Below are 20,342 nucleotides of genomic sequence, written 5' to 3' on the forward strand. Positions count from 1 at the left end.
AAGTGATCAGACCCTGATAAAATCTGAGATAGAGAATTAAAAGGGATCAGAACCTAATAATATCTGAGATAGACAAGAGAGGGGATCATACCCTAATAATATCTGAGATAGACAAGGAAAAAGGGATCAGACCTTAATAATATCTGAGATAGAAAAAGAAGGGATCATACCCTAATAATCTTTTAGATAGAATGGACAGTAACTATATAGTATGAAAGAACTAAAATATGAGCGTATGTATGAAATTATGTAATGAAAGTAAATTAGTAAGTAATTATTATGTATCCTCGGATGCATAAGTGAAGGTAAGTATATGTATTGTATGATATGTGATTAACTAGAACTCACTCAGCGTAGCTGACTTTTAGTATGCACGCAGGTGAGTAGGATGAGCCAGCTGGCTTGAGCGGGGACACATGGCAGAAGAATAAGGGTCTGGCATCTGAAGACTCAAGTTGTTTCTATGATTTGATGTTTTAATTTGAAAGACAGGAATGTTTTAAGACAAGTTATAAATTATTATGTAATTTTTATGAAAGTTTTATATTCCGTGTAAAGTTTTAATTAACTCTGATATTTAGAATTGTATTTATGAATAAATCCAACGTCCAAAGTAGGGCACCGGTAACGGGGCCTTACATTAAACCCCTCTAACCCTCAATATCAATTACACTCTTTTTAGAAAAGAGTGTTATTTTTAGTCATCTTGGTTTTCCCAACACATAAGTTAATCCAAACATTTTCTTTGAAACTTCTTTTAAAAAATTCATAAGTTAATAATTCCTTTTAACAAAAAGTCCCTTTTCACTTAAATAAGCAATCCCAAACACCCTTAATTAAAACTGCAAAAAACCTAAATTACAACTAAAGATCAGTACCTGAATTGAATAAAATAGAGAAAATTTAAAATAATGAGGTTCGATAAAATCGTTGTACAAATCATAAAACAAATATAACACCTTAAATCATCGAGAGAGCTCATTTGCATGCAATATGTTGGCTAACTTCAGCTTCTTGTATGCCTTTTTGTCCGAATAGTTAATTTAAGAAAATAACTAAGATCCGAAGTACCATCATTCAAAGAGAAAATATTAATTGATTTAGTTACCTATCTTTATCATTAATTTTATAAAATATGATCCCTTCTTCATAGAGTATAAAGATGACCTACATATGACAAATTTATAATTCTACCATCTTTTTCCGGTAGTTGTAGCAGTTGAATCCTTCATCATATCAAGTAGTAGGTTTGACAAGTAGAAATACGCTGAGAACATTCATTCCTAATAGTGGTTAAAGATAAGTTTATAAATTAGTCACTTACCTATATGATTCGTTGCAAATTGCATCTCTATCCCATCATGTGGTAGTTTTTTTGGGCAAAACATAACACGAACATTGTTTCTGCAAATTTGAGTTGAAGTTACATATTTTTTTATAAACAACATCAAATTTGAGTTCAAGTTACATATTTCTGCAAATTTGTTTATACAAATTTGAGTTTAGTTTTTCAAACCTTTGAGCTTTAACATCTTTCATAACATGAAGTAAGTGCATCACTCTTTGTAACCATATGTGTCCTCCTTCCACAAACAATTTTCAGTTTCTTGTAGCTTCATTTCATAAGATAATTGAAATGAAGTGAGCAATTAATTCACATTTAAATGCATCCAAATTTGACACTTAGAGTTCATATATACCTCTCATATTTAACCATAAAGTTAGAGAATAGATCACATTAATACAATTTTTAACCTTTTATTTAATCCTTAGATGAAATTCACTTGTGCATCATAATTAGAAGATAAGAAAACAAAATTACAAACAAATCACCTAGCAAAACTTCAAAAACAGACAATAGATCACAATTTTAATCTTTAAAATTGCATAAAACTGTATATCTAAGACTTACATCGTTTTTCTCAAATTAATATCACCGGAAACCACCATTGTGGAGACTGCCGGAAACCACCATTTTGGTAGGCAATTATATATGATTCATTTGACCATTAAAGTCAAACATTATGCAATACAACATAAACTCACATTAATAGAGGAAGAAGGGCGGGCCCAAGATAAGGAGAAGTTGTTTAGTCAATAGGAATTTCTAGAAAAATAACAAATTTGATCAAGTGAGTCCGTATTTAGCTTAAGTGTTTCAAATACTACTTGCTTACATTCCTATAACAATAACAATTTTATTACTACACATATCAAAGGGAATAAATTTGGTATTTTGTGATTATGTTTACCTCCATATATTCTTTGAAAGAAAATGAACCTTTCAACAAAACATGTTCAGTCCAGTCACCTGTGCTAACATATATCATGTTCATATAGCTTATGCCCAATTTTGTTGGTTATGTAATGAATTTGGATCAAGTGAATCGTTTAAACCTCATAGTTGTAGTATTTAATTTAATGTAACTTCTAAACAAACTGCAGGGTTGAATTTAAAGAATGAGTTCATACTTAAAAATAAAAACAAAAAGACATAAGATACAAATATACATTCAACTGATTCAATGTGTTGCTATCGTGAGGGTTTACATACTAATATGATATACAAAATACATAAACCATATAAACAAATACCTAGTTTTGAAAGTTGCAGCACATCTTTCCACAAGTTTCATTCAACCTACAACCTACATCTTCTTTCAGCCTCTACGTTCATCAGTTGGTATGTGCAATAAGAATCGAATATTCTTGCAATCGCCGATCAGATTTGGGGCAAACCGGTGCAATCGGAATACGTAGCAACACATGTTTCATCAATTGGCGTTTGATTGCTTTCATACATGTATTTATTAGGAATAACAGTGGTGAAAACGATGACGATTTAAGAGTTGAAGGTTAGGGCTTGAAACCATTGGATTGTGAATGGTGAAAAGAAACCCTAGGTATGATGCTCATGTTACGAATCTTTGATGTGGAGAGAGGCGTGGTGGCCGTGGGTAGGCTTTCTGGAATGTGGAGAAGGTAGTCGAGGTTAGGGTTTTACAAATAAAAGAGGCTTAAAGGGTGGATTGAGAGGAGAAGTATAACCCGTTTATTAGATACATACCCGTTAAAAACCTAAAACGAGTTAAACGCAAGAGAGGCCACTATTTGCAAACGAAACAATCATGTGGTTTTAGAAAGGGTGGGGAGCGATGTGAGAGTGACAAGTATGATTTCTTGGTAGGGAATTATATAGGTAGTTAAATATTGGTTTTAAATAATCATAACTATGACTTATTGGTAAATAACAGTCCCAACTTCAAACTTGGCTGGCGATGATCCTAACTAAATTGGCGTTTGTTTTTAACAGATTGTGACTCACGGATTTTAACTCCATTAGCCTGATGCTTACGTGGCATGACTAGTTGTAAAAAAAATAGATTATGTGGCGGCTTACATGGCATCCAAACATAATAAAAATACCCACCCATTTTTTTATTTTCATCTCCAAGTCTCCAACCGCTTCTTCTTCATATGTGTTACTCGTTAGGGAAATGAGGAGTGGTGGTGATGGCTCTCCAGGGAAACGAGGGGTAGTTGTCACACCCCAACCTAAGACAGAAATGTCGGGGCGCGAACTGATTGCTCACAACTCACAAAGTACTATCATGCAATGTTAAAGGTTATAATATCTATATATTTAAATTAAATCATCCAAATATTTCAAACAACCATAGTACATCATCTTTAAAATAAAAACAAAATAAATTCAAATTCAAATAAGTCTTGATTATTTCTTCTAACTTAAATAATCACTAAGTTTTTTATCGTGGCAATCAATTCAAACGAAAACATGCATATGCATATAAAATAAAGTGGGATTTGTCAACACAAGGTTGAGTGAGTAAAACATCAGTAAATTTAGATATAATATAATCCAAAAATGCAATCAAGTCCTTTGTGAGATAAATAATAAAGTCATTGAGCAAATTAAGTGTGTCGGTAAAACCATTGCCTTGCGAAGTGGGTTTTGGCTACTACGGCGGTTGTATGATCATACTATTAATGTGATTATAATAGACCTCTCCGAATGCGATCAAATAAACAATTAGACATGTAACAAATAAGACATTTAATTGATATGCACACAAGATTAACAGTTTGCTATTGTGAATACTGAATAATATGTAAATATGATATGATACGCATATGTCCCTAAAAGGTTGGGAAATAAGTAAAAAGAGGAATGAGTTACTCACATTATCAAATAAGAAAAAGGGTAAAAGATAAGAAAATAAGACGTCACGCTCTTCAAAAAATATCAACGAAAAACCCTAGTTAAGAATGATTGCAAAAATAATTATGAATTAAAAACGGATTCTATAAATTGATAGATTCAGGATTTGATGATGATCGGGTGTATTTGTGAAAACACTTATTATTTAAATTTATTATTATTTGTAAAGCCACTTTTATTTAGCAAGATTTATATAATATAATTTAAAATATATACTTATAAATATAATATCTATACAAATAGTCATAATTTTGATAGGTTATACAATAACGTTTGTTTTAAATATTGATTTTAAGTATTTAACGAATCCTCGTTAATAAAGTTGATAAAAACACATTTAATATATTTATTACGATTTTATTTGTTAAAACCTTTATTTTAAATACATATACATATACATATATTTATGAATATATATATATACATATATAGTTTTAACAAAAAGAAACGGAAAACAACAATCTAAACGTGCCGGTTTCGTAAAATTATTAATTAGTTACCTTTTTGTATCAATTATAATAGGTTTTATAGATTAAAACATAATTAGAAAATTTTAAATACCAAAAAAATGGACTGGAGGCTCGAACCCCCCCCCCCCCCCACGCGCCTATAGCTGTCCACCTGATCTTAACCATGTGTGCACCGGCCAACTGGGCTGGTGTCTCACCTAGAAATAGCTTAGAACCATAAATATTTAAACACAAACCCAGATCATCCCAATTCCTATAAACCCTAGAATTGACAATCGGTCAAGTCGTTTGATGTTTGGTCGAATTGTCATGGGGTTGTTGTTATAGGGTTAGAGACGAACCAGAAACATAATTCAATTACCTCAACCGATTATGAATTGATGGTCTAAAAGATTGAACCACAAACGACCTAAAGTTGAACTAGAAACGATAATGACAGACTACTATATTGCAATTGCAATAGGGTGTATGTTAGTAAGGCTTGCAAGAACGTGTATACAAGTTTAATTGAATTATTATCGATTCTAAATGGTTAACACCAAGCTAGTAGTGACGGTGACTTTTTTTATCAACAAAATCGTTTGTTGATCTTATTCTTTAATTAAATCGTCGGTGTAAGTCGTAGTTGGTAGATAAACGATTTACAAAGATCAATTTTAATTATAATACGAAGATTAAGGATCAAGAAATCATATGGGTTACGGAATTGGATTCAAATACGGGTAATGGACATGAATACGAGTTTGGGTTAAGGATCATAGTAAAACTTTAGACAGATTTGCAAAATGGTCCCTACACTTCATGTGTGGATACAAAAGGGGTTAAAACTAAGTTTTACGGTGGATTTTGTATATAATTCAAAGTTATATTGGATAATTAAATAAATATGATAAACAATAATAATAATAACTCGATAAATGCGATATTTATTGATTAAATTACCCGAACATAGAATTGGGTCAAGTAACGGCTATCAAAACAATAAATGAAAATTTTGTATTGTTACAATGGTGGTGGTGGTATTGGACTGAGAAGAAAGGGGAGATGGAGATTATTATTATTATTATTATTATTATTATTATTATTATTATTATTATTATGTCTGGTGGCGCCACGTACTCTGTTTTTGACAACTAAGCATGCCACGTAAGCATCGAACTAACGGATTTAATATTCGTAAGTCATGGTCTGTTAAAACAAATACCCCTTTAGTTGGGATCATCCCCAGCCAAGTTTAAAATTGTGACTGTTATTTACCAATAGGGTATAGATAGATAGATGCATGAGGTAAAGCAACGAAATGAGATGAGAAATCAACATAAATCTGGGTGTGTTAGGAAATTAGGTCTAAGAAGAAAAAAATAGTGAGTAACTAAGAAGAAAATAGAACCCAAACGAAAAGGTCTGTGGCTGGGAGTCGGAACCCTAATCAACAATCGAAGTCTTATGTGGTGATTGTAACCTACCTACTTGTTAGGATTAAACACACATGAACAAAACAAAGAAAACAATATAAGAACACATGAATTTATGTAGTTTGGTCTAAACTCACCTACGTCTACGGGTAGTAACTAGGTTATATTATATTTTAGTGATAACCGATTACATGTCCACTAGCATGTTTATATATGTTTATATATAGACTAATCTATGGTTAATAACTTCACGCTTAAGAAATCAATGAACAGACGATTTAGGGTCGGCTACCCCTACACCCTTCTCCTTTCCGACGATCTATACCAATCGGCCCAAAGACATACGAACCCAACAATAACATTAAAAATGTGATCTCTACGACAAATAATCTACATAGCTAAACTTCATTTTATTGTACGTTCATGATTACAAGTATAAATTTTTTATACATGTAAAAGTTAGATTTTATATACATTTATAAGATCACGTTATTCTACAAATGGGGTAAAAATGAGAAGGATGAGAATGACTTCCAGCCACACAAAAAAACCCTCAAAAAAATAATAAAAAATTAATAAAAACAATCATAAATCAAAATTTATTAAAAGATTTTTACATATATCCTCTCATTAAGCTTTTTAATTATATATTTCCCCTTCTATCATTCAATTACCATTTTTTTTTGCCCCTTTTCAATTTAGAAACCCTAGGGGAACCAAGCGTCATTCTTTTTCATTAATAATTGAAAGCAACTAAGACTACCCACTATCATGATTTTTTGCCTCATTAATCCTTTGCCAAGTGCAGAAAAAGACAAAGATCTTTAATAATTAAAAAATTAAAAATGTCATTGTTCTTAACGACGGTTCATTCCACCAATTGTGGTTTACAAGTGGTTGTTGAATTTTAAAATATATATATTGCACTTTTTAATATTCTTTAAACTATTATTATTATGTATTATTTATAGTTTAACGTTATGCGATTTTTTTAATGTTTTTTATTTTATAGTAATTTATTTATTTTTAAAACATATATATGTTTTTATATTAAATATAAATAATTAATTAGTTTAAAAAAGTTGTTTTTTATTATTTTTAATCTTTATTATATAATAAACAATAATTATAATTATATTTACTATAAAATATTAGTTTAGGCTGGGTTGTGATAGTGAGTGAAATGTTAGATTGGGTTGGGTTGTGTATGTGGAAGAGAGAAAAATTAGATTTTAATAAAAAGTTGGGTTGAGTTGGTTTGGGTTGTGATAATGGATAGTCTAACATAGTAGCAACAGCAACGAACACAACAGCGAGCAACGTCTGGCGTTCAATCCATTATTACAGTGTTCGATTCTGTCGGCATTCAATCTGAGCGAAGTCCGGAATTTGTGGCGTTTAGGTATGTTTTTGTTAACATACTTGTTTGTATTCTCCTTTAGACATTTAGTTTGGAATATATATTTCATTATTCATACACAGAATGAAATTAATTCTACATTAGTTAATCTGTAACTTGGAGCACAAACAGAAGTACATGCTTATCAGAATTTTAATTATATAAGCATTTAACATATATGTTTCTCTACTAGTTTTTATGACAATGTTGATGAACTAAATGGTTTTATGAGAATGACCACTGCTTTGTTTAGCTCTGGCATTTGATTTTATAGAAATACATACTATAAGAGCCTGATCCTCCATAGAAAATGGTGTTTCCATTCTCTTTTACTTTAATTTTTAATTTTTAAACTGTTTACTTTGTTTCAGTTCACTATGTTAGTTACTATTGAGTTCCCATTCCTAACAATTTAACGGGTTAATGGTACATATTGGGTTACGGTTTTCGGGACATAATGGGTTACGAATTCTAAGCAAAGTTACGGGTTAACGTGTTATATTTCAGAACGGATCAGAACTGGTTCGGTTTGGGCTGGTTATAGGTTCTGAGCAAAATATCTACTTTCATATTGTTTGCTCGAGTGATATCTATTAAGTTGCATTTTCTTAATGCCATGTAATGTTATATGTTACGCTAGATGGATGAATTCCCAATCAATGGGTTGCAAAATTGGAAAACGAGGCGGGTTATGGATCATAAGGGAGCGGGATTTGAAATCAAACTACAAAGAGGAAAACAATATATTGTAACTGTTAGCAAATATTATTTTTTGCAACACCGTTTGCTAGGGTGGCCTAAAACAGCCTCTAAAGCCCCATTACACTGACCTAGACGTGCACAAATCGGGTTCACTTGGAAAACCCGAACCGGTTCGGAACCGGTTTTTTCACACCGGGTAGGAAATGGCACCGGTTCCAGTCAGGAATCGATTCAGTTCCCGACCCGAACCGATGCCCAGAAATGCTAACTTTTAGGAACCGGGACCGGTTATTACGTACAAACCGGTTCCACCGGCTTCTTTGAAATTCAAATATTCTAGCCGTTAGAAACCGGTTCCAACGGCTATATAGCCGTTTTTGACCGTTGGAACCGGTTTTTTTTACTATATTTAGCTTATTTTCATTCTATAAATAGCAAGATATGGATGTGTACTTGTTAAACCACTTCCAAAACTATAAAACACACTCCAAAACAAAACACAATTAAGCTTAAACCGACAACAAATGGCAACTAATGACGACGTTGTTATGGTGATCGAAACAACAAGATGCCCCGATGTTTGGGTTCATTACGATTTGTGTCTCATGACCGACTCACAGGAGATGGCTCGTTGCAAATATTGCTCGAAGTTTCTTAAAGCAGGGTCCAACTCGACATTACGAAAACGTACGAATAAGTATTGTCGAGAGAAAAGAAGTTTGGATGCTAAAAAAGCGGAAGTGGGATTCAATGATAAATTTTTCGGCCGCCTTAGTATTGTTTAAAGCGTTGTCAAACGAAATCGAAAATATTTTATTTCTCAAGTTGAAAGTCGTTATAACTTCATCAAGTAATTCAAACAATTTTTCGGCGGTATGTGGGAACGGGAAGTTTTCAAAAGCGATGGTGCGTTTCATCAATTGTCATGTCACCGGATCAACCCAATGAGCGGCGACACATATGTATGATTCGGGCAACCCGTGTGGTGCCGACCAAACATCGGTAGTTAAACTAACTATCACTTGTAAAGAATGAAAAAACTCGATTAACTCTTTTTTAGCACACTCCCACAACTTGATACAATGACGTCTTAAGGTAGTACGACTTACATGTGTGTATCGCGGTTGGAGAGTTTCTCGAATCAACGACGTCAAATCCGGGTCATCAAAGTGGTTAAACGGCAAACCTCGTTGAATAACGAACTTTGTCATTCTATCTTGAACTTGAGTCGTGTTGTAACAAAATAGTGTACCATCTTTACCCAACTCAATTTGATCGGTCGTGCCAATCCCTTTCAACGCCTTGCAATATGGCTTCTCGATGTGCTTTCTCAAAGTGGAGTTGGAATCGTGCTTTAATTGTGCTCCACATAGTTTGCAACGAGCCTTTTGATAACCTTCGTCATTCACAACCAAATCCCAATTCTTCCATATGTCTTGGTTGCGGTTATGATTGACTACCATAACAACATTTGGGTCCTCTGTAGCAGGAACGGGTTCAATAAAAACACTCTTCTTAGCCTTCTTGTTAGTTTTTTTGATGGGTGCCATAATAATATTTAGTTGGATGGTCGGGTAACGGGTTTGCTAAAGGAAAAGTATTTTAGTTTGTTTTTGAGTTTGGTGGTGAAACAAGTAATGAAAAACAACTTATATATAGTTTTTGGGCTACAAAAACCGGTTCCAACGGCTATATTACCGTTGGAACCGGTTCCAACAGCTCTTTTGTTTCTCAAAAACCGGTTCCAACGGCTATATTACCGTTGGAACCGGTTCCAACGGCTCTTTTGTTTCTCAAAAACCGGTTCCAACGGCTATATTATCGTTGGAAGCGGTTCCAACGGCTAGTTTGACCTGTGTTTGACTTTTTTAAAAAAACCCGCCGGAACCAGTTTTTTCGGGTAGGAACCGAACTGGGTACAAATAGGAACCGGGTTGGAACCGATGGGGAAATACAAATAGGGGAACCGGGTATGATTTTCGGGTACAAAAATACCCAAACCGGGTATTGGGTCCATCGGGTAGGAACTGGAACCGGTTCCGGAACTCCAGAACCGGGTTTTTTGTGCACGTCTACACTGACCCAAGAGTCGTTGTACTAGTGTAATATCAGTTTCACTTTTACAATACAACTAAGGGTGTTCGGTACAATGATTCAATAATTGCTTTATAGTTTTGTAAAGTAATATATTTTTTCTTACCAAATATTATGTAATCAAATGTTCATGTCACCCGTGTTAAAAATATTTAACCTATAAACTATACTGAAAATACTTATATTTGCTAATGATTAAAACAATTGACTTAGTTGAATTTATTAGTTTTGATATGTTCGTCTTAACATCGACTCGATTTGGGTTTAAATTGAGGAGCTACGTAATTGATGATTTTAGAAAGGAATATTTGTTTTAAATATTCCTAATTGTGCCCAACTGGTAAATAACAGTCTCAACTTCACACTTATCTGGTGGTAGTTCAAACTAAAGGTGTATTTGTTTCTATCGGTCCGCGACTAACGGATGACTAACCCCGTTAGTCTGATGATGATGTGGCATGCATACGTGTCAAAAACATGCTTATATGGCCAATACGTGACATGATCGAGCTTATGTGGCAGATTACACCATCACCATTACCACCACCACCACTCTTTAAACACTCTATCTCTCTTTTCTCTTCTCCATTGCTACTCCACCCCCACCGGCCCTCCACCACCACTTACCACCTGCCGCCACCAACACCTACCATCAAACCCTAATCTTATTAATCTTCATCATCTGCTTCTTTTTCTAGGGTTAGGGTTTATATAGCTTGAGAATTGGGGATCTGGCTTGATTATTTGGCGACGGAGATAGTGGTGAAGGAAGAGTGTACGGTGGCGTACATCACGACGGTGGGGGAAATATCCACGACAGGTGGATATGTGGACTGTGTGTGGAGGCAGTGAAGGATGAGACAGCGAGATCTAGTTCGCAATCGTCGGAGAAAGGTCGTCTCCGGCGGTGGCATTGTTCGAATCGGTGGTGGTGGATTGAGATATGGGGGTGGAGCCTAGAGTTTAAAGGTTTTGTAATGAAATTACCGATGGGTCTTGAAATTTTTCAGAGGATTAGAAGATGATGTGGGGTCTTGATGGAGCTATGTGAGGGCTCTGTTCAATATTTGAGGAAGAAAAGATGAATTTGAAAATAGTGAAAATGTGTACTGTTTGGGATGAATAAGGTGGTAGTGGTGATGGTGGTTATTGCAGGTTGGTGGTGGGAAACAAAAGAGAGGGATGAAAATTTTTTGTATAATACTTAAAAGAGATGGAGATTATTTTCTTTTTTCTGAATAATACTTTAAGATAATAAGAGTTCATCACCACGTAATCATGCCACATAAGAGTTTTTTAACAGCTGGGATGACCACGTCATCATAAAACTAACGAGGTTAGACATCCGCTAGTCGCGGACCGATATAAACAAATACACCTTTAGTTTGAACTGCCACCAGACAAGTGTGAAGTTGGGACTGTTATTTACCAATATGGCATAGTTGAGATTATTTAAAGCCAATATTTCTTTTAGAAAAAGGGATAGATGTAAATAGTTTTTCAATTAGTTCATTAAGGGTAAAATGGTTATTTAATTAGTTAATTTTAATGAAATGGAAAGATATGTAATATATGTGGTTTAGGTAGTAATTGATTTTTAAGGGTTGTGTAAATATGTAATAAGAGAACTTAGGAAGGGGATATATTAAAAAAAACGAAAAAAGTAAAAACACAAAAATGTTTCCACCATCTTCCTCGTTCTAAAAAAAAGACACAATGTTGTAGAAAAAAAATTATTGTGTCTTTTTATTTATCATTGTGTTTTTTGCTTATTTTCTTCATTGATTATGTCTTTTTTCCTTGATATTGTGTCTTTTTTTTATATTGTGTTATATTACTTAACGTTATGTTATATTTTGTTCGGTATTGTGTTATATTTTGCTATATGTTGTGTCTTTTTTTATTTATCATTGTGTGTTTTGTTAATTTTGTCATTGTGCCTTTTTCTCGGCATTGTGTCTTTTCGTCGTTTTTTTTTTGGAACGGGAATGAAAGCTTGAATAATATTACCAATATTACACATTTTCTAAACTTCAAATATAAACGTGCAAATTACATTTCTTTTGTAGTTATACATAAGATTCATTATTGCATAATCAAGAGAGGGAAGGTCAACAAATATTTAGTTGAAACTATGACCTTGTTGATTGTCAATCAGATTGTTGAATTTTGCGAGTCGAGCTTCTAGCTTCAAAAGATGAAACCTGTTGAAAGCCTCCAATTAGTTACAGTTTGGGAACAAAATGCCTGCATTTAGCTGTATTGTCGTTAACCGAAGAATAGATACGACAACTAAGTCTTTAGTTTGGACTACTTACCTTCGGGTTCCTGGTAAATGTATTGTGTTAAATAAAATTGTTGAACTTGTTCAAAAGAGCTTAGAATTTCATGACCTGCAGGCTCACGCCTTCTAAAGCCTACACATTACAATCCACAAGATAAAACCATGAAATCGTAAATATATAGAGTCAAGTTATATACAAAGTGGGGACAAAAACAAGAAGAATGATAGGTTTACGGCCTAAAAAACCCTCAAAAAATCATAACAAAATAATAACAAAAATCATAACTCAAAATATAAAAAAACGATAAAAAGTAAAAAAGACCGACACGTTTAATGTTGAGGAAAAAAAATTATTGTGTCTTTTTATTTATTTAATTTAATTTCGTCATTGATTGTGAATTTTTTTCCTCAAGATTGTGTCTTTTTTTCTTAATATTGTGTTATATTACTCTTGCGATCTATTGTGAAAACATACTCGTAAGCAAAGAATAACACACTAAAATAAGAGTATGGGTTAACACTCACATGAGAATAAGATAATAATGAAATTTTGCAGCTTAATCCAAATTTCTTTAGGAAACTGATAATACATATTTCTCCATCCTTTGCTAACCAGCAACGGGGCAATTATGATCCAAAAACCAACAGCCAATCCAATGAGTGTAAATATCACCAGGATCCAATCAATGCCATTAGATTCATCGTTATTGTCTTCAGTTCTTCTGGGAACGTTGGTATTTTTTAAACACGCTGGAAGAGGATTCCCACATAGTGCATTTCCAACGAAACTCGACTCAGTGAAGGTTTGAAGCTGAGGGCCTGTTGGGATTCTTCCGACAAGATGGTTGTAAGATACGTTCAAAAAGTTTAAAGAGGTTAACGCTGATAAGCTTGAGGGAAATTTTCCATCAAGATGGTTTAGTGACAGATCTAAAGATTCAAGCTTTCCATTTTTGCCGAACAAGTTGGGAATTTGTCCTGTTAAATCATTTTGTGACAGATTCAGGTACCGTAAGCCCAAAAGTGAAACAAGTTCATCAGGAATTGACCCTGAAAACTTGTTATTGGAAAGGTCTAATGTAGTCACCAGATAAAGAATGTTTTTATATGTAGAAACTCGACCCTTTGTCACCAACGATGCACTACCAAGAACTTGATTCTGGAAAAGAGTGTCATAAAGAAAAAATTGACTTGATGTTTCACTTCCAGAAATGACAGTGAAGTTTGTAAAGCATGTTGGTAGGCTCCCAGAAAGAATATTATGAGCAAAATCCATGATCTGCATGGAACTGAGGTGACATATTTCTTCTGGGATATTACCCTCTAGTTTGTTAGAACGAAGACTTAGAAGTTTTAGACTTGTATTGTTTCTCCCTATTGATGTAGGTATTCTTCCCACCAGCTCATTTTCTGCTAGCTCAATGATTATCAAGCTCTTCGAGTTCAATATCGACACAGGTATGTTCCCGGATAGTTTGTTATTACGCATATCCAACGATAATAGGGAAGAGAGATTTCCTAGAGAGGATGGTATTGTACCCAAAAATTGGTTTTTCTCGAAGTTTAAAATGGCCAAGAATTCCCAATTCATCCAGCAATCTGAGATAACACCTGACATGCTATTGTTTGCGAGATTAAGAACTCTTAACTGACGCGGCTCTTGTATGCCAAAACACAAGTATTGTTCTAGAGATCCTGAGAGTTCATTGGACGAAAGATCTAGGAAATCTAAGTCGGGTCTATTGAAATGACCAGGTAACACACCATGAAAGCGGTTGAAACTTAAATCTAGTACTGCACCCGGTGCAAGAAAACTAGCATTTCCCAACTTCCCTTGAATGTTGTTGTGGGACATGTTCAATAATGTTACACTAGAGAATGTAGTCCAAATCCAATTAGGGATGGTGTCTGATATGTTTGTGTTTGCCAAATCTATTTCTGCTAAGCTTGTTTGTGACTGAATCCATAAAGGAAAACGAGGGCCTAAACTGCATGAACCTATTCTTAACACTTCGAGCTGGAAAGGGGGGACCCAGTTTTTATCATTTAACTTAAACACTAACTTGTTGTCCCCAATCCACAAAGTTGTTAAGGATGTTAAATTGAATAAATGTTTTTCAGTCACAATACCTGTTAATGAATTTTGATGAACAGTTAAAAAAACTAGTTCCCCCAGTCGCCCAATACTTTCAGGAAGACTTCCGTTCAAATTGTTATACGATAGATCCAAGAAATTCAACGATGACAAACCACCAATGGTATTTGGGATAGAACCTGTCAGTTGATTTATATTCATTTGGAATGTTTTTAAGAGAGACAAACTTCCTACAGAATAAGGAATGGTCCCTGTTAATTTATTATAAGCAAGATCAATGCTTCCAAGATTCTTCAATCTACCTAGTTTTTCAGGTAGTTGGCCAACCACATAATTTCCCCTTAAGGCTAATAATTCTAGTCTAGGTGACTCACATTCACAAAATCTTTCTAGAAGTTCCGACACATTTCCGTAGAAGTTGTTAGATTGCAGATCAAGGGTAACCAAATTGCAAAGATTACTTAAAGATTTTGGTATCTCCTCAACAATTTGGTTATTCGACATGTCGAGATGCACAATCAGCGACAAGTTTTGTAAGTTGCCAAGAATTGGAGCAGATATATTGCAGTTACTAACATCTAGAAAGCGAATATTCCTTAAGCTAGACAATTCATTCAGTAACGAAGAAGAATTCAGAAAAGGGTTGCTTGAAACACTAAGAGTCCTTAAAGAAGGCATGCTATGGAAACCATTTTCAATTCCGGGACTTAGACCGCCAATTAAGCAACCAGTAAGATCTAATGAAACTAAGTTATGTAGACTGAAAATCCACCCAGGCAACAAACTATCAAGGAATAAGTTGAGGGAAAGATCCAGTACTTTAAGGGATGTAAAACTAACTGAAGTTTGATTACCAGGAAATCTTATCAACCCGCATGAAGAAAAGTGTATTTCTAGCAAAGAAGGGAGTTTGCTTATAACCTGAAACCAGTCTGAAGCTCCTGATAGGTCGATGCCACTCATATTCAGGTGTTGCAACTTTTTAAGATCATTTAGCCATTTCAAACTTTTTGAATGCATACCACTAGATATGAGATCGCCATGAAGATCAAGAACACGTAGTGTTGATAGATTTCCAAGTTGATATGGGATTTCCCCACTGAATTGCGATTTTGAGATGTTAAGATATCTTAGGTTCTGGAAAGAACCAAGGAAGGCTGGAATCTGGATCGATCCAAAATCGTTGCAGCTTATGTCGAAATATGTGAGTTGTGATAACTTGGTCACTGAAGGAGTTATGGTTCCTCCTAACATTTGTTTGGATGCTTCTTCTAATTCTTCATCGGTGTCGTATGAACCATGACAATGACCGTGAATGCTATCGTCGGGTCCTCGAAGACGAATGTCTTGGACATGACCTGTCAAATTGTTGCAGACCACACCGGACCAACTGCAACAGTCTTTGCCTACCCAAGAAGATAGACGGTTTGCTTGATCGATGAGATTGTTCTTGATCTGAATAAGCACCAGTCGCTCACTTGGTATGCATAGTATAGGAGGATCTGAGTTTTGATTACATGAACACAGGGTGCAGAGTGATGAAACATAGAGAAACCAAAGACATGACGAAGAAGATAAAGTAACAAGTGTATGAACCTTCATTTGTGGCTACGATGAGTGCAAAATTAAATTTCGTTTACTATTATATAAGGATAGCTAGATGTAGTGTCAGTCAAGTCTGGGCGGCTTATTAATCGTTTACTATTTATTTATTTTTTTTCCTTTTTCTTTTAACAACTTATTTCGATTTTAATTTAACATGGAAACAAAATCAAAAGAAACTGTCATCGATCACTTTATGAGTTCACTAATTCACTGAATTGCCAAATCTATTAATTATATGAATGTCTTTTGAATTTCTGAAAATTGATACAGTATCGATACCAAACTTCTGAAAAGAAATGGATAGCAAATGTCTTATCGAATTTATTGGTATGATACCCGCACGGATTCAATATGGTATCGGTACTCATTACAAAACTCGGTACTTTGTGGTATTGGTTCCGGTACCAAAAATACCGATAGCGAATTTCTGAAAAAATGGGTATCGATTGTCTTACTGAATCTGTCGGTACTAGTGCTCGTACTCAATCCCAAATGCTCATCCATACTCTTGAATGTGATTATACGGCTATTTAGTATATGAATTTTTGAATGCAACACTAATTGTTGATTCTTAAATATGATCATAAGCTTAGGTTATGCATCATGCACCACTCTCCAACATTTTAGACTATTCGTTAAATCAATCTTACCTCAATTTTTCCTCCACCAATTTATTTTATACTTCATTCTTAATTATTGTCTATTTTCTATTTTGTTTTTCTTTTTGTTTAATATAATTTATAACATTTATGAAATAAATTAAAACTTATAATATTTAAAATTATAAATAAAACACATTAAAAAATTGGAAACGATCACATTTATTAAAAAAATAGACAACTCATAAACTAGAAACCCTTGAAAAAAATGCTATTAAAAAAATAGATTTAGTGGTTATAATTTTTGGCGATTTTTTCTAGACTACGTGTACACCATATATCTTTAGTTTACCTAGCTTCAAAATTATTGATTATACAAATTATGCGGTGCATTTTGTGTTTTAAAATATACATTTGGAGAATTGGAGTAAATAATTATTCTCTTAAGTTTATACTTGCGAATGTAATTTTATTTTCAATAGGGTTGAATTTTTGTAGGGTCTCAAAAGAAAGACCAAGTATTAATTGATATTAGATTTTGATAACTATAGCTTTTAAGATTAAGACTATTAATAAAATTCAAATAATTCTTTTAACATTATTTAAAATTTAAAGAATATTTATAACCTACGGAACCATAATTTTCTTTCTCTTTTAAATTTTAATGCATCATTCGATGTCTCTTGTATGCTTTTTTCCATAGAGAAATGTGTGACTGAAAATGACTAGATGTTCGATGTTCCAATTAAAGAGGAATATTTTTCTAAACTGAATACCATTAGTAACAGAGTAAACACGGACATACTATTATAATTTACAACGTAAAGAACCGTCAACAAGATTTAATCATTTTAAAAAATAAAAAACCGTCAAGGTAGTTTGTAAGGAATAAAAGACGTCCTAACAATAAATTAAGCATATGGACAGAGTTTCCTTACATACTAATTGCCAGTTCATAATTTTAACTTAGCCAGTAAATTACTTTAACCTTTACTTAATTATTACTTAAGTAATATTATGACCATTTTTTAAACAGGTGTTTTATGTCATGATTCAATAGGCTTAGCCCATTATGATGTTTATTAACTTGGAATAAAATATAATGGAATAAGAATTTCTTACTTGCACAAGAATGATAAGAATGATAGAGATACACCAGTGAGACTCCAAAGTTTGAAGTTTTTATTAATAAGATGAATATTTTACAAGATTGCAGAAAGAAAGGAGGTGCTAAGAATTAACGTGCCTCTAACTAGAAACTAAACCCCCTTTTATTGGGACTTTGCCATTACGGATGAAGGCGAGTTTAACCCACTTGGTGATCTAAAGCCGCTTGAAGATTTAATATATAACGAGCCAAGTGTGGGGATCGAGAAGGAGCTTTGTAATGAGAGCCATGAGGTAGTTAGTGATTCGGTCCTTTCGACACTTCACCTCGATTGTGAAAAACCAAAACACGAACCGTACTCAATCTCCATTCGGGACGTGTTTAGGTTTAAAAATTTGGCTAAAAGAATTAGAAGGAGGATTTCTGGCGAAGAAATCATAGTGTGATGAAGAGATTGACTTTCCCGTTTCATTTCATTGAACCATTTTTGGGGGAATTCAAGAGTTGGTGGGCCGAGTTTAATTTATATTGTCAGGCCCATGAGAATTGTGCAATTGGTTTCTTCCCGACCAATTGTAAAAGGAGAGTTTTAAGGAGCATCGATGGGAAGAGGATAAAGGAGAAGCCTCCTGATTGTGGTTTAGGGAGCGAGTCCGGCAGAAGACTATTCAATAAATTTAGCGTTTCCCGGGAGGCAAACAGTAATATCTTTCCTTATTATTTTATCTTCATTTTTATTTTTATTTCCGAGTTTTGCCGGGTTGTTTCTTTTCTTACTTGCAGGTTATTCCTTGGTTGATGACGGTTGATGAGCTGGAGTTTTAAACAAGTGTGGGGATGCGATTTGCTTATGGATTGCCACTTTCGTTCGTTAGTGATAGTTTGATAGAGAGCAATGGAGTTTTAAGCTTGCGTTCGAATAGGAGGGCGAGGAACATGATTCACCGCACACTTGCATGATCACATATAGCAGGGGAGTTTGTTCCACTTTATTTTTCTTTATGCTTAGTTTTGTATTTTCCTTGTCTCACATTGAGGACAATGTGAAATTTAAGTGTGGGGATGGGGAACTGACGTTTTCATTTTTAAGAAAAATAAAAGAATATTGAAAATCTTGGGAGTTAATATTTTAAAAAAAAATATTCTTTCGCTGAAAATTATGTCGGTTACTCAAGTTCGAGTGACATATACTTGTATATGTTTGGTCCCGTTATCTACCTGTAGACATACGAGATAGCCATTGACCCGAGAACTGAAAGTGGCTGGGGCGACTGAATTTGATAAAAAAAAGTTTTAAAGAAAAAAATGTCCCTTGAAAAGTGTTTTTCTTCTACGTTAAGCAGGAAATGATATTATTACCGTTGTGTTAATGAACTCTCGGAAATTTTGAAAAATATAATATAATAATAAGAAGAGATGGTTTGCATATCTGATTTGGGATGTGCCGGTAGGCCCAACTAGCTTTGATAGTCCTCTTCAGCAGATTTTATATATATAATAATTTAAAAAATGGTGAAACTGAATTTCGATGCTTAGGGAGGATTACCATAATCTAAAAACTTTGAGATGGTTATACTTAGATGCACTCAAACCAGTACACACTACATGTCCATCTTTTTACGAGCTTAGAAATAGTTATATATTTTAGGGTGATATAAAAGATTGGAAAAAAAAAACAAAAAGAGAAGTATGTTTTGAAAGTTATGTGTATTATCAAAAGTTGTTCAAGAAAAACAAATGCTTGTGAAGAAAGTTATGCATTGTAAAATGCCAAAGAAACATTCATTAAAGTTAGTAAAAGAGGCCAAAGATGCACATAATAGACAGGACTTAGAGTTTACGTGTTACCTTGGGGATGGTGACTCTGAGGATACACTATTGGGGCTCGAAGGTTCTTAGTCAATAAATATCAAATTAGGAATTTATAGGACAAAGTCCAATAATATTTAGGAATAGCTCGTACAACCTCCACATGACCATTCATCCATCAAAATTTCACCGAGTGCATCTAATTAGTACCATCAACGAGTCCTTGGCTTATGGTGATTTGTCGAACCAGTTTGCTTCAACTCTAGTTCTTCTAGCTCTCTTTGTCTGAGATGGGGTAGGTGTAGCCTTGATTTTGGACTTTAAACGTATAATGCAAAAGGGAGGCTTGATTGGCTGGTGGTTGGGTTTAAGTGGACAACAATATCGGCAATCGCGGTCAATATGTCGAGCTGTTTCTTGTGCTTTGATAATGATAAATAATCTGGGAGTTTGTTGTTTTTCACTTGCTTATGATCCTATGTAGATTTCTTTTATAGGGACGAAAAAGTCTTAAGTGTGGGG

General features: G+C 34.0%; 1 protein-coding gene across 1 annotated transcript; it reads right to left on the reverse strand.

Moving 5' to 3' along the window:
* Positions 1 to 13,118: 13,118 nt before the first annotated feature.
* On the reverse strand, positions 13,119 to 16,479 carry LOC143630515 (receptor-like protein EIX2). The gene has a single exon (XM_077099509.1). The coding sequence runs from the start codon at positions 16,299 to 16,301 to the stop codon at positions 13,119 to 13,121; it is 3,183 nt and encodes a 1,060-aa protein (XP_076955624.1). The 5' UTR covers positions 16,302 to 16,479.
* Positions 16,480 to 20,342: the final 3,863 nt, after the last annotated feature.

Source organism: Bidens hawaiensis, unplaced genomic scaffold (assembly GCF_021521415.1).
Source record: "Bidens hawaiensis isolate Kalapana, Puna unplaced genomic scaffold, B.hawaiensis_p1.1 tig00005681_1, whole genome shotgun sequence".
NCBI lineage: Eukaryota > Viridiplantae > Streptophyta > Magnoliopsida > Asterales > Asteraceae > Bidens > Bidens hawaiensis.

Bases quoted from the DNA above. Each gene is read 5' to 3' on its own strand.
- LOC143630515 (XM_077099509.1), bottom strand. From the start codon at position 16,301: ATGAAGGTTCATACACTTGTTACTTTATCTTCTTCGTCATGTCTTTGG.